Source organism: Salvia hispanica, chromosome 5, assembly GCF_029641045.1.
Source record: "Salvia hispanica isolate PSC_SH4W2 chromosome 5, Shi_PSC_v1, whole genome shotgun sequence".
Classification (NCBI taxonomy): Eukaryota; Viridiplantae; Streptophyta; class Magnoliopsida; order Lamiales; family Lamiaceae; genus Salvia; species Salvia hispanica.
Genome location: NC_142696.1, coordinates 21,931,372 through 21,945,477, shown reverse-complemented (window position 1 = coordinate 21,945,477; position 14,106 = coordinate 21,931,372). Strand labels below are relative to the sequence as shown.

Below are 14,106 nucleotides of genomic sequence, written 5' to 3'. Positions count from 1 at the left end.
ACTGTGTTAGTTAGTGCAATTAATCATTAATCACCTAACCTCAATTAATGAGATGTGGGAAGCATTAACTGACAATGTCAGTCTATGCAATGTGCACACTTATTATAAATGTTTTGGCCATGCACAAGCATTTCAATTGCTGCCGGCAACATTAATTCATTCATGACTCGAGGCTATTTATTTGCATCACTACTATAATTATGACCCATATGATATGAGTACAAATAGGTATGTCGAAATGGATACATCCGGGTACCCGCACCCACTAGTAGAAACACATAAAAAACGAGGTGCTTATAGCCCCCTCACGAATTTTAAAAATATTTTATTATTTATATAATATCACCAAGTTTTTAAATATTTTGTGCAAATTATTGTATAAAAGCTCTTATTATTACAAAAAGTTATACAAAATTAATTGTAAAAAAAAAAAATTGAAAACAAAATCCATGATATATAACCTTGCCAAAACAATTTTCTATGTCCATTCCCGCCTGCAGCTGATTTTTTTAGAAATTCCAGTGCTCGTATCCAACCCGGTGTAGCATGCAGGTGTACGGGTTCCTGCACCCGATCTCTTCAAAATTGTTGGTTTGGGATGATGGAAGAATGGTCTATCGAGGCCCTTTAGGTCTAGTAGATGGAAGTGGATTTTGTGTATGCGGAGATAATTGACTTCTGTTTTTCCATTTGACCTTAAAAGAAAATAATTATATTGTAATGCTGAGATTAACGTTTGAAAAATCTGGGGACATGTGTTAATGATGTGAACCTAGATGTCTACCCTCAGAAAGTGGAGCCACTGAAAAAATTGGTTGGACCCCGGACTCAATCCATAGGTAGTAAACCAAATGAGGCCTTAAGCACTTTTATCCTACGATTGATCCATATTAAGGAATCAAGGATGGAAGGAGGACGAAACCTAGAAGATGCTACTTGAAGTGACACATGGAAGAATAGATCGCGAAACAGCGCATGGGTCATAGGGCTCCACCCGGCCAGGTGGAGTCATGGTCAGAGACCACCCGACCGGGTGGGAGTCTCTGGACGTCCGAGGAGGCGACCCGGTGGGTGTAGTAGCAACGAGAGGGTCTATGAGATCAACCTTTGACCCCATCTGGTGACTTAAGCACCAAATTCATCCGATCGAGTGACTTAACCGCTGGATGGACTTGGTCAAGTAGTTTGGTAATAAACTACCACCTTGCCCGGGTGACATACCAAAGTCGTGGATTTTTAGCATTTTTTTTTAGACTTGTAGCATTCTACTTCCTCCGTTCCATAGTAATAGAGTCATTTTGCCATTTTGCTACGTTCCATAGTAATAGAGTCATTTCCATTTTTAGTAAAAGTCAACACATTTTTTCACACCTACTTTAGTCTCTCTTACTTCTTTCTCTCTTCATCTCTCTACCTTTTTCATTTTCCACTTTATTCTCCCTTTACTTAACTCACCTAACACAATTTTTTTTAATCTTCGTGCTGAAAAAAAATGCCTCCATTACTATGGAACGGAGGGAGTATCTTTTTCCAAGTAAAAAAGGATTTTTTTGACATTTTGTATTGGATTTTGAACCTATTTGAGTACTCTATATTTTTTCTCATTTGGAAGATAAAGTTTCATCAATTCAAATTTATCTGGTTACTTGAGTAATCTTGTGTTGCTTAATTAGAGGTGTGCTAAGTAGATGCACTCTATATTTTTTAGCTTATTCTCTAGTCCTTTTAAGTTAATTTTGCTTCAAGAACAATTCTTAGGATAGACATATGTTTGGTCTATATTCCAGAGTTCATATTGTTATGTAATTCTACTATATGTAATTCTACTATGTAATTACATATATTTATCTTGTCTCATATTATTATTACACGCAGTGCTAGTTTAGTGCACATAGAACAAACTCTACCATCCATTCCAGCTTGCATATGTACGATTTCATTATTTTTATTAAAAAAAGCACAAAAATAGTTCTGTTTCTGCCTTAATCCTATATAAAAAAACATGACGTTGGGAAACCACACACAAAATTAATATTGCATGTTAGTGATGGAATTCCATTTGAGTAAAGCAGTCTCACAAACTAAAGCACATTGGTTTCCCCACGCCTTTTAATTATTAAAATTAGTTTTGCAAGGATTAGTTGAACAAAAAGAAGATGGGATGCTGCACAAATCGTAAGCCACACTCACACGCTAGGAACTATTACAATTAAACTAAGGATTGAGTGTTGAGGGTTGAGGAGAGGTAATTTATTCTGTTTTGGTGCATAAATATTCAAATGCATGCATAGATGAGAAGAGACAATTATATACTATATCCAGAGTGTGAGTGTGAAGAATGGAGAACAACATGGGAAGGGAAGAATGCATAATCCCAATCAAAGAAGAAGAGATGGAAGAGGAATTCAAGCTGTGGAAAGGCATGTCAATTTATAGGGTTCCATTGAGTCTAAAGAAGCTATCGGAAAAATCCTACCAGCCGCAGGTGGATGGAGGAGCACAAGAAGCGTACTCTGCGAGTATTCCTGGCTAGGTCCGAAAAGTCTCTCGATGAGTGTGTGAATGCATTAACCCCTATGTTGCAGGATCTCAAGAATGCCTACCAGCAGTTGCAGCCCAAGTTGAAGTGCGCTGACTTCCTCAAAATGATGGTCATTGATGGTTGCTTCATATTGGAGCTCTTCCGCATCAAGGAGCTCTTGCTGACCTCCTCCAGTCACAAGGAGCCCCGCTATGCACCCAACGATCCAGTCTTCAGCAAATATGGACTCATCTATTTCGAGCCGCATTTACAACGTGACTTGCTCATGTTGGAGAATCAGATTCCTCTTCGGGTTCTCATCAAATTAGTTGATGTTGCCGGGAAGGTCAGACTTTTTTTAAATCCTACTACTACTTATGATGGAATGGAATGATAAATAATTAGTGTTATTTATTGCAGGATAAGTATCCTGATGTAACAGATAGCATTCTCAAGTTTTTTAGGCGGCCTGGCAAAAGCAGCAACGTCAAATTCAAAAACAGCTTGCATATATTGGATGTTTACCGGAGGAGCTGGCTCTCGTTCAAGGATAGCGGAAGTAATGGGCCAGGTAGGTGCAGGAAAATAGTGCGGGGAATGTTAAATGGAGATTGTATTTATAGCATCATGAAGAAGATGAAGAAGAAGATGGAGAAGAAGAAGAAGAAGAAGATGGAGAAGATGATGATGAAGAAGAAGAATGATGATGATGATGAAGAAGAAGAATGATGATGATGATGAAGAGGAAGAGGAGGAGGAATATCACATGCGGTCAGCAACAGACCTGGCGGAAGCCGGGATCCAGTGTGTGAAAGGTAGGTCATCTCAGCTGGATCAGATATCATTCGATGGAGGAAAGCTGACGCTTCCGTCGATATTAGTGGACAGCTCCACCAAAACTATTTATCTAAACATGATGGCATTTGAGTGGTTCCATGTGAACAGGTGCGTGAATGAGAAAGACAAAGACAAAGACAACTACAAAGAGGGATTTCACGTGATAGCGTATGTGTTTTTCATGGACAGATTGATCGACACCGCCAAAGACGTGAGCCTGTTGCACAAGCACCACATCATGCAGTACACGTTGGGCAGCGATCAGAGTGTCGCAGATATTTTCAATACATTCTCGACGGACACGAGTCTCGATCCGGACAATGAATTGTTGAAGGTGCAAAAGAGAGTGGCCGAATATTACAGGAATCCAGTGTCGGGGTGCATAGCTTATGCTAAGCGCAACTACTTCGCTAACACATGGGTCACCCTATCCATCTTTGCGGCCATTTTTCTCTTTGCCCTCACCATTTCTCAGACTCTCTATGCCGTCCTAGACTACCATAAATCCGATGCCCCACCCCCACCGCCGGACTTCCATAAACCATAAATATCCCGTCTCCATTAATTGTGTGTTTTAACAAATTGTTTGCCTCATATCTTTCACTCATTTACATGTCTCATGCATTTTTCTTTTCTGTATTGTAATGCGAGTTTAATCTCTTCTTTAATGGAGTATCATTCAAAGTTTGTACTATCGCATGCTCTGTTTTGTTTCTTTGCTTTGTCAATCAGTATAAAATCAAAATACAGTTCTAAAATCGTACACAATCTATTAACTTGTCATATCCTTTTAAGCAAACTAAACTAACTAAATATCACGATTGATTCAGTATTGGAATAGATAAAATTGATCGAAAAATTATAAAAGATGCTAGTATGCCTTGAATAAGTATTGTTATGTTTTAAGCCCTAATTGTCTTGTTGGGCATAGCTCGTCGTCTGTGTGTCTATGTATGTACAAGTATGTCACATAACGCTGTAATCTAAAAAAAATCTGAATTAATTTGTTCTCCGTTTTCTGCCTATGAATGTAGCAACACAACGTTGGTGAATTATACTACTCCATGATTTAGTATTACCAATATATACCCTACTAATTTTTATGCAATTTTAATTCATTTTTCTAACTGATCAAAAATATCTGTAGCTTGTTAACTTATGTTTAACCAAATAGTTTAAAACTTATAAACTCTTAATCAAATTATATTAAAAACATCTACCGCTATAAGAGACATTACATTTTATAAGCCGTTAAAATATCTTACTATTCCCTCCGTCCCCTATTAGAGCACTCCCAATGGCACTCCCTTATTTCTCCCTTATTTCTCCCTAACTCCTGCCACATCAGCGCCACATCAGCATCACATTTTATCCCCAGTTTTTAGCCAACTGCTACATTGGTTTCTCCCTTATTTCTCCCTTATTTCTCCCTAACTCAACATTTCATTTTTACATCATTATTTTTTATATTATTTAATTTTCCCTACAAATGTATTTAATAAATAGACTAATAATGAACAATTCATCGTTGTATTAGTCATTGGAAAATATAATACAACGAGAAAAAAAAAACTACAAATAAAAACCGCAAATAAACAAAGATTTAAAAAAAAAAAAAAACTAAGACGGAGGGGCCGGAGGGGCGTCGGGCTCGAGGCCCATCTTAATCTGCAGGCCTTGGATGCATTTCCAGAGGGCCGCCTTTTCTTCAGGGGTCCCGCCGCCGGTGAAGTACAGCGTGTACATCTGCGTCAGATTGGCGACATTGTTCGAATAAGTGGCTTTTTCTAAGTCGATGTGGGGTTCCGAACCGACTTCCGACGTTGTGCTCTTCCCCTTCCGCCTCCCCTTCGCCTTCTTCGCTCCCTCCGGGCGCTCGTGCGGACCATCCCCACTCAAGTCGATGTGGGTCGCGCTCCCCTCGCTCTCCGAAACGCTAAGTCGCGAGCGCACCGATTTCCCGTGCAGCGCGGCGTGCATCCCCGTCCGGAATTTGGGGAGATCCTTCAGCTTATCGTAGATGTTCCAATACTTGAACCCCTTCGACAAGTACTTGCCACAATACCTCTGCATGGCCTCATCTCGGACCATATGCTCGTTCTGGCCACTGGGCATGTCCGCCAACAAGTTAGAATAAATACCGTTGAAGTGGCCGCAGTCCCTCATGAGGCGCTCCCAATGCCGACGGATCGCCTCGCTGCCATGGTCCTTCATTGAGGCAGTCTTGTGGCTCCTGTACTTCGCGGCAACCCGCTCCCAGAATATGATCTCAGTCTGGTAGTTGCTGCACTCCGCGTTCTGTGACGTGTCCGCCCAGCAGGTGGCTATCAGCTCGGACTCTTGCAGAGTGTAAGTAGTCCTTACCCGCTTCGGCCTCTCATCGGAACCCGTATCAGTCGCAGGCGGCTCGGTGGGCGTTTCTTCCACCTCGAAGTCCTCCGCGCTCAGTGTCGCGGCCTGAGATTCTTGGTCGCCTGGGGTTGATCCGGGGGTGTCGAACTGGGGCCGATACACATCGTCGGCTGGAGAGGGCATTCTGCCGGCATAGTTGAAGTACGGAGAAAGTCTCCGCGCCGGAGGAGTCTGCAAAGGAGACCGACCCGCGTATGGAAGTTGGCCGGGAGGAGAACCCATCGCCAACAACGAGTGCATCCACTGCTCGTTTGCTTCATCCATGTTGGGAATTTGTGAACTCGACTCTTTCCCCTTACCCTTACTCTTACCCGAGCGGGAATTTTTCTTCCAAAAGCTCATAATTTGATGAAGATTGAAGATTGGGAGAAGAGATTGAAAATGGAGAGAATGAAGATTGTGGGTGATGAATGGAGGAAGTGGAGGAAATATTTATAGGGGTGGGATGTAAAAATAGCCGTTGGGCCGAAAAAAAAAAAAATTTAAATATCGCCGATTTATCGCCGAGCGTCGCCCACAATGGCCGGCGATCGCTCGGCGATAGTCCGGCGATAAAACGCCGGTTGGCGAAAAAACGGTAACATTATCGCCGAATTATCGCCGTTTTCACCACAACGGCCGGCGATAATCCGGCGATGTTCGGCGATTTATCGCCGGATTTTCGCCACCCCCATTGGGAGTGCTCTTAATTGACATCAATTTTCTTTTTTCGTCTGTCCCTAATTAATCGTCACCTATACCTTATAGTAATACTACTTTTAGTAATAGACTACACATTCCACTAACTCATTCTACTTATATTTTATTATAAAATTAATATATAAAAATAAGACTCACGTTCCACTAACTTTTTTTAACTCACTTTTAACTGCAATTTTTAAAATCCATATCAAGTCAAATATTGCCAATTAACAGCAGGAGGGAGTATAATCTATTGGAGCTTATAAACTCTATTACATGAAATAAGCTTAATTAGTTAGACACCTCTTACTTATTATTTGTATGCTTTTAAGTAAAATGACGGGACTTCGACAATGAGGTGCGCGATATTTTATTTCCAAATTTAGTTTTTAAATATGATCATAATTAATTAAGGTTAATATATAGTTTCAGATTATTTTGATAAATTGGCCGTGACTTTGGAAATGTAGCAAAGCATTTAGAAACCATATTAACTCCATTCGAAAATTTTCGTTTAAGCTTTAAGTGGATAAGGATGTTGAAGAAGCATCTTTTAATATTCATGGTAACCTAAATATTCCGTTGAAGACTAATCAAACTCTACCAACTTTTATCCTTTTCAGCTAGCTTCATACATACGATTAGAATCATTAAATATTAGATACAATAAAATAGTACTAAAAAAGACACAAGCCTATATTGTGTATAAAGCTTAGTTGAATTAAAGCATGGATAAGAGAAGTGCCGAATTGTTTTATTTCCGCCTAATATTATAAGAAAGCATCGTTTGGCAATAGCCAAGAATATACTCAGTAGTAGTACTATATTTTTAGTTGAAAATGAAAATGAATTAGGAGACCAATTACATAAAACTTTGTTTGGTAGAATCATTTTAGACTATGTATGAAGTTTGGAAGTTTGAACGAAAGTGATGCATTTATTTTGATGAAAAATGGAAGCTGAAATCTTGTAACTACTCACGTGTGGCAAGGGAATGTGACTGTGGCTCATGGCCAGATCGAGGTCTGACTTTGTGAATGAACTACTTTTTTATTTTTTATTCTTGGATTTAGTCATTTTTTTTTATATATATAGAATGTATATGGTTATTCATTTTAGGTCCTTTCATTCCTTCTGGAGCAATCGATGCAGCCGGATTTGTTGAATCGGAATAAACAGGTCGTTAGCCTTATGTTTTGTGTTTGTACAAGGAATTCTTTAGTACAAATGTTCAACCTTTATTACTTCTTCATTACTGATATGTTTTATCCTTTCCAGCTTGCATATATACGATTTCAATATTTTTATTAAAAAAAGCACAAAAATTGTTCTGTTTCTGCCTTAATCCTATATAAAAACATGACTTTGGGAAACCACACACAAAAGTAATATTGCATGTTAATGATGGAATTCCATTTGAGTAAAGCAGTCTCACAAATTAAAGCATATTGGTTTCCCCATGCCAATTAATTATTAAAAATAGTTTGCCTTTGGCATGGATTAGTTTAACAAAATGAAGATGGGATGCTCCATAAATCACAAGCCACACCCACACGCTAGGAACTATTACAATTAAACAAAGGGTTGAGTGTTGCGTGTTGAGGAGAGCTAATTTATTCTGTTTTGGTGCATAAATACATGTATTCAATTTCAAATGCATGCATAGATGTACTAAATTGTTGATATATCCAGAGTGTGAGTGTGAAGAATGGAGAACAAGATGGGAAGGGAAGAATGCATAATCCAAGTTAATGAAGAAGATTGGGTGAGGCAGATGGAAGAGGAATTCAAGGAGGTGAAGCAGAGATCTAAGGTGGAATTCAAGCGATGGAAAGGCATGTCAATTTATAGGGTTCCATTGAGTCTAAAGAAGCTATCGGAAAAAGCGTACCAGCCGCAGGTGGTGGCGATCGGGCCATACCACCACAAGAAGAAGAAGGTGCAGTTGAAGGAGATGGAGGAGCACAAGAAGCGTGCTCTGCGAGTGTTCCTGGATAAGTCCAACAAGCCTCTCCATGAGTATGTGAATGCATTAACGCCTATGTTGCAGGATCTCAAGAATGCGTACCAGCAGCACCCCCAGTTGAAGTGCAGCGACTTCCTCAAGATGATGGTCATTGATGGTTGTTTTTTGTTGGAGCTCTTGCGGACCTCCTCCAGTGACAAGGATCCCAGCTATGCACGCAATGATCCAGTCTTCAGCAAATATGGACTCATCTATTTCGGGCCGCAATTAAAGCGTGACATGCTCATGCTGGAGAATCAGATTCCTCTTCGGGTTCTCAACAAATTAGTTGAAGTTGCCTGCAAGAAGGTCAGACTTTTTTTTAAATCCTACTACTACTTATGATGGAATGGGATGATAAATAATTAGTGTTGTACTTGTTCGCAGGATACTTATCCTGATGTAACAGATAGCATTCTCAATTTTTTTGAACTGTCTGACGGAAACAACAAAGCCAAATTCAAGAACAGCTTGCATATATTGGATGTTTACCGGAGAAGCCTGCTCTCGCTGGGGAGGAAAGGAAGTAAAGTGTCAGGTAGCCGTAGGTGCATGGATAAAGTGTGTTGTATTAATAGCATCAACAAGACGAAGAACAAGAATAATGGGGAATATCAGATGCGGTCAGCAACAAATCCGGCGGAAGCCAGTACGAGTGTACCCCCAGTACGAGATTGTATTACAAGCATCAACAACAACAAGAATGATGAGAAAGGTGAGTGAGAATAAAGTGGTACGATTGTACCCCTAAAACAAAGTGCTAGTAGTGGCATTCTCTTATCATGCATTTATTTTATCTTTATTATTTCCTAATCCCTTGCAAAACAATTTAATTTATTTTAATGCATTTTAAATATTTTACTCTTTCTAATATATTTAACTTTTTATATTTTATAAAACAACTAAATTTTGCCTAGATAATTGAAAATATGATTTCTTCATACAAAATAATATATGTTGCTATACTTCAAAGAATCATTCATATAATATTATAACTATTTATGGCACCCCAGATCGGAAATCTTGGATCCGCCACTGCGTGGACAAGATCTCATTCGGTGGAGGAAAGTTGAGGCCTCCGTCGATATCGGCGGACGACACCAAGAAGAAGAATGATGAATTTCACATGCGGCCAGCAACAGACCTGGCGGAAGCCGGGATCCAGTTCCAGTGTATGGAAAGTGGGTCACGTTACTTGGACCAGATCTCATTCCACAAAGGAAAAGGAAAGCTGAGGCTTCCGCCGATATTGGTGGACGACGCCACCAAAACTATTTATCTAAACATGATGGCATTTGAGTGGTTCCATGTGAACAGGTGTCTGACTGAGGAAGACAAAGAAAACTACAACGAGGGATTTCACGTGACAGCCTATGTGTTTTTCATGGACAGATTGATCGACACCGCCAAAGACGTGAGCCTGTTGCACAAGCACCACATCATGCAGTACACGGTGTGCAGCGATCAGAGTGTCGCAGATATTTTCAATACATTGTCCAAAGACATATGTATTGATTCAAATCATAAATTGGAGGACGTGCAAAAGGAAGTGGCCAAGTATTACCGGAAAACGATGCCGGGGTGTATAGCTTATGCTAAGCGCACCTACTTCGCTAACACATGGGTCACCCTATCCATCTTTGCTGCCATTTTTCTCTTTGCCCTCACCATTACTCAGACTGTGTATGCCGTCCTAGACTACCATAAATCCGATGCCCCCGCCCCGGAGCCCGGACTACCATAAAGCAATATCCGGTCTCCATTAATTGTCCTTCGTGTGTTTTAACAAATTGTTTGCCTCATATTTATATTCTCTCTCTCTTTCACTCATTTACATGTCTCTTGCATTTTTCTTTTGTGTATTGTAATGCGAGTTTAATCTCTTCTTTAACGGAGTATCATTCAAAGATTGTGCTATCATGCTCTGTTTATTTCTTTGTTTTGTCAATTGAGTATAAAATCAAAATACCGTTCTAAATTATACACAATCTATTAACTTCTCATATCATTTTGAGCAAACTAAACTAACTAAATATCACAATTGATTCAGTATGAGAATAGATATAAAATTGATCGGAAAATTATAAAAGATGTTAGTATGCCTTGAATAAGTAGTGTTTGCCGCTAGCCAAACGGAGGTCTTGCTATGCTATGTTTTTGTTTTAACCCTAATTGTCTTATTGGGCCTAGCTCGTCGCACATATGCCCATTTATATAGAAGTATGTCATATAATTCTGTAATCTAACAATCTGAATACAATTGTTCTCCGTTTTCTGCCCATGGATGTAACCAACACAACGCTGGTGAACCACGCGAATTTGTGTTTCTTTACGTTTCTGTTTGTCTTGATTACACAATTGTTCTATTTTGTCACAACGAAAGATGTGATTTATTTTGTTTTTAAGGTTCATACTTGATTCATATTGAATAGGATTAGGATTAAGACAGTGTTTGGCCGAACTATAGTACTCTAGTACTACCATAAACAATTATACTACTCCATGATTTGGTATTACCAATATACTATACCCTACTAATTTTTATGCAATTTTAATTCATTTTTCTAACTCAAAAATATCTGTAGCTTGTTAAGTTGTGTTTAACCAAATAGTTTAAAACTTATAAACTCTTAAAGAAATTACATTAAAAAAACATCTACCACTATATGAGATATTACATTTTATATGCCGTTAAATATCTTACTATTCCCCCCTTCCCTCATTAATTGACACTAATTTTCTTTTTATCCTAATTAATTGTCACCTTTACCTTCTAGTAATACTACTACTTTGGCAATGGACCACACATTCCACTAACTCATTTTACTCATATTTTATTATAAAATTAATATATAAAAATAAAACTTACATTTCACTAACTTTTTTAACTCACATTTTTACTATATTTTTCAAAATCCATCAAGTCAAATATTGTCAACTAAAATGACGGGCCTTCGGCAATGAGGTGCGCGATATTTTATTTACAAATTTAGTTTTTAAATATGATCATAATTAATTAAGGTTAATATATAGTTTCAGATTATTTTGATAAAATGGCCGTGACTTCGGAAATGTAGCAAAGCATTTAGAAACCATATTAACTCCAGTCGAAAATTTTTCGTTTAAGTGGATAAGAAGCATCTTTTTATATTCATGGTAACCTATATATTCCGTTGAAGAATCAAACTCTACCAACTTTTATCCTTTTCAGCTAGCTTCATACATACGATTAGAATCATTAAATATTAGATACAATAAAATAGTACTAAAAAAACACAAGCCTTTATTGTGTATAAGCTTAGTTGAATTAAAGCATGGATAAGAGAAGTGCCGACTTGTTTTATTTCCGCCTAATATTGTAAGAAAGCATCGTTTGGCAATAGCCAAGAATATACTTAGTAGTAGTACTGTAATTCTGGTTGAAAATGCAAATGAATTAGGAGTCCAATTACATAAAACTTTGTTTGGTAGAGTCAATTTAGACTATGTATGAAGTAGGGCTGGAGAAAAATATCGACATACCGAAATAACGGTCTTATCGTATCGAAAAAATATCAAAAATACCGAATTTTCGGTATACCGTGACTTTCGGTACGGTACGATACTTTACTGAAAGATTCCGGTAAGGTAACGGTATGAATTTTCAAATACCGCGGTATACCGCTGCATGCCGAAATTCGTTATATACCGTAAACTAAGGTATATACCACAATAATATAAACACAATTATATATAAAATATATTTTATATATTTATAAATTATAAAATCTATTGTGAAATATAAATATAATTATGAATAAATTATATTTAATTTATTTTTAAAATTATAAAATATAAATAATATTCTAAAAACTCCAATTTTCTATTTTTTATTGATATTGAAATTCAACTATACCGCAAAAGTAAGGTATACCGAACTTTGGTACGATATACCGAAAATGAGGTTCAGATATCAGTATGAAAATTCGTCATACCAAAAATAAGGTATACCGAAGTTCGGTATATCGAAAACTTTGGTAAGGTAAAGATATGATTTTTTCGAATACGATATTTACCATAAAGTATACGGTATGGTGATTTCAGTAAGGTATATCGTACCTACCCACTCCTAGTATGAAGTTTGGAAATTTGAACGAGAGTGAGGCATTTCTTTTGATGAAAAATGGAAGCTGAAATCTTGTACTACCTAGGTTGTCACGCGTGGCAAGTGACTCTGCCTAAAAAGAGGAGTAATTTGGTTTCTTGATTTTCAAATTGAAATGCTCATTTATAAATTTTGATTAAATTAAGAAAACTCAAAAGTATCTTAAAAATAATTAAAATACTATGTAATTTTTTAGGATTCTTATTCACCAACTTTTGATTAAGTATTCTTATCCAAATTTAATTTTTTTTTTACATATTTAGATATTTAATGGAGTAGTATCTATTATTTATACTAATTAAGAAAATCTTAATAGTATAATTTTCAAATTAGAAATCATAATATAATTATATCGTTATAGTAATAGTAATAGTAATAATAATAGATATAGTAATAAATTTTATTATTATATTATTTATTACTGTTATTATTATGATATCGTTTAACAGTAACTTATTAATACAATCTAAATATAAGTATTAAAATTATGAATAATGTTAATAAATTAAATCTTAATAATAATTGTAATTTTTTTATTACTATCATTTCCTCAATTAATAACTTATGAAACAAATCTTAATGAAATTTGAATAACATGACTCATCACCGTCTTCTTCTTATAATTATTTTTATATCAATTCAATTAAAAATCTTATTTCAAATATCATACCAATTAGTAATTATCAAGATATAAATAATTTTTGATACACTTTTTGGTTTGATGGATTGACCCAAAAAATAAAACTTCTTTTATTAAAGATGACTATTTTGATAGTTATTTTGTTGACTCGATTCGATCGAACAAGAAGAGCGCGAGATCAATGGAATAGCCCCAAAATTAAGTGGGTTTGAAATTGACATTTCTAGTTTAACATGTGTCATTCAAATATATACTAGCTAATCAACTTTACAATAATGATGTGTATAAACTGTCGGAGGTGGTCTAGCTAGCACATGTACCACTAGGCCACTAGCATATGTAACACTATGTTAATAATTATGAATAATTGATCTTGAACGATAAATGAGTCCTAATGACATACTAATAATTTATCTTGTATTATTTCAAGAAAAATTATGATATATTGGCACGTTATTATATGAAGACGCAGACTTCTTTCTCGGTACTATACAACAATGTACGTGTGTGTGCATATACATTTAATTCAGTATAATTTGATGATGTGAACCTTCACTGTATAAACGCTTCTAATTGGAATAAAGAGAAATCTATTAGCTGTAGTGGTTGATGAACAATAATAGTAGTATCATGTTTTTAGTAGTTAGTATAGTTATCAAGTACCCAATAATTAATTAGAATTGAAAGGCCAATAGTTAAAGTTGTGGATCATTTAATACAGATTGGGTTAGTGAATGTGCAAAGTCAATACATAATCGATTGCTTAAACCAAGGGCCGTAAAGATATTTTTGTATCTAACGAGTGATTACAAAAATATTGTTTTGAATTAAGTAAAAGCGGCAACAAAATAATGAGCTTGTTCAAT

General features: G+C 36.7%; 3 protein-coding genes across 3 annotated transcripts; all 3 read left to right on the top strand.

The window, feature by feature from the left end:
- Positions 1 to 2,408: 2,408 nt before the first annotated feature.
- Positions 2,409 to 4,014, top strand: LOC125191403 (UPF0481 protein At3g47200-like). Its single transcript, XM_048088955.2, has 2 exons — positions 2,409 to 2,867; positions 2,942 to 4,014. Exons 1-2 carry the CDS (start codon positions 2,490 to 2,492, stop codon positions 3,248 to 3,250), a joined length of 687 nt encoding a protein of 228 aa, XP_047944912.1. The 5' UTR covers positions 2,409 to 2,489; the 3' UTR covers positions 3,251 to 4,014.
- Positions 3,288 to 3,905, top strand: LOC125189695 (UPF0481 protein At3g47200-like). Its single transcript, XM_048086946.2, has one exon. The coding sequence runs from the start codon at positions 3,288 to 3,290 to the stop codon at positions 3,903 to 3,905; it is 618 nt and encodes a 205-aa protein (XP_047942903.2).
- A 3,988-nt stretch (positions 4,015 to 8,002) lies between the features above and the next one.
- On the top strand, positions 8,003 to 10,391 carry LOC125191157 (UPF0481 protein At3g47200-like). Its single transcript, XM_048088644.2, has 3 exons — positions 8,003 to 8,765; positions 8,844 to 9,171; positions 9,470 to 10,391. Exons 1-3 carry the CDS (start codon positions 8,160 to 8,162, stop codon positions 10,198 to 10,200), a joined length of 1,665 nt encoding a protein of 554 aa, XP_047944601.2. The 5' UTR covers positions 8,003 to 8,159; the 3' UTR covers positions 10,201 to 10,391.
- Positions 10,392 to 14,106: the final 3,715 nt, after the last annotated feature.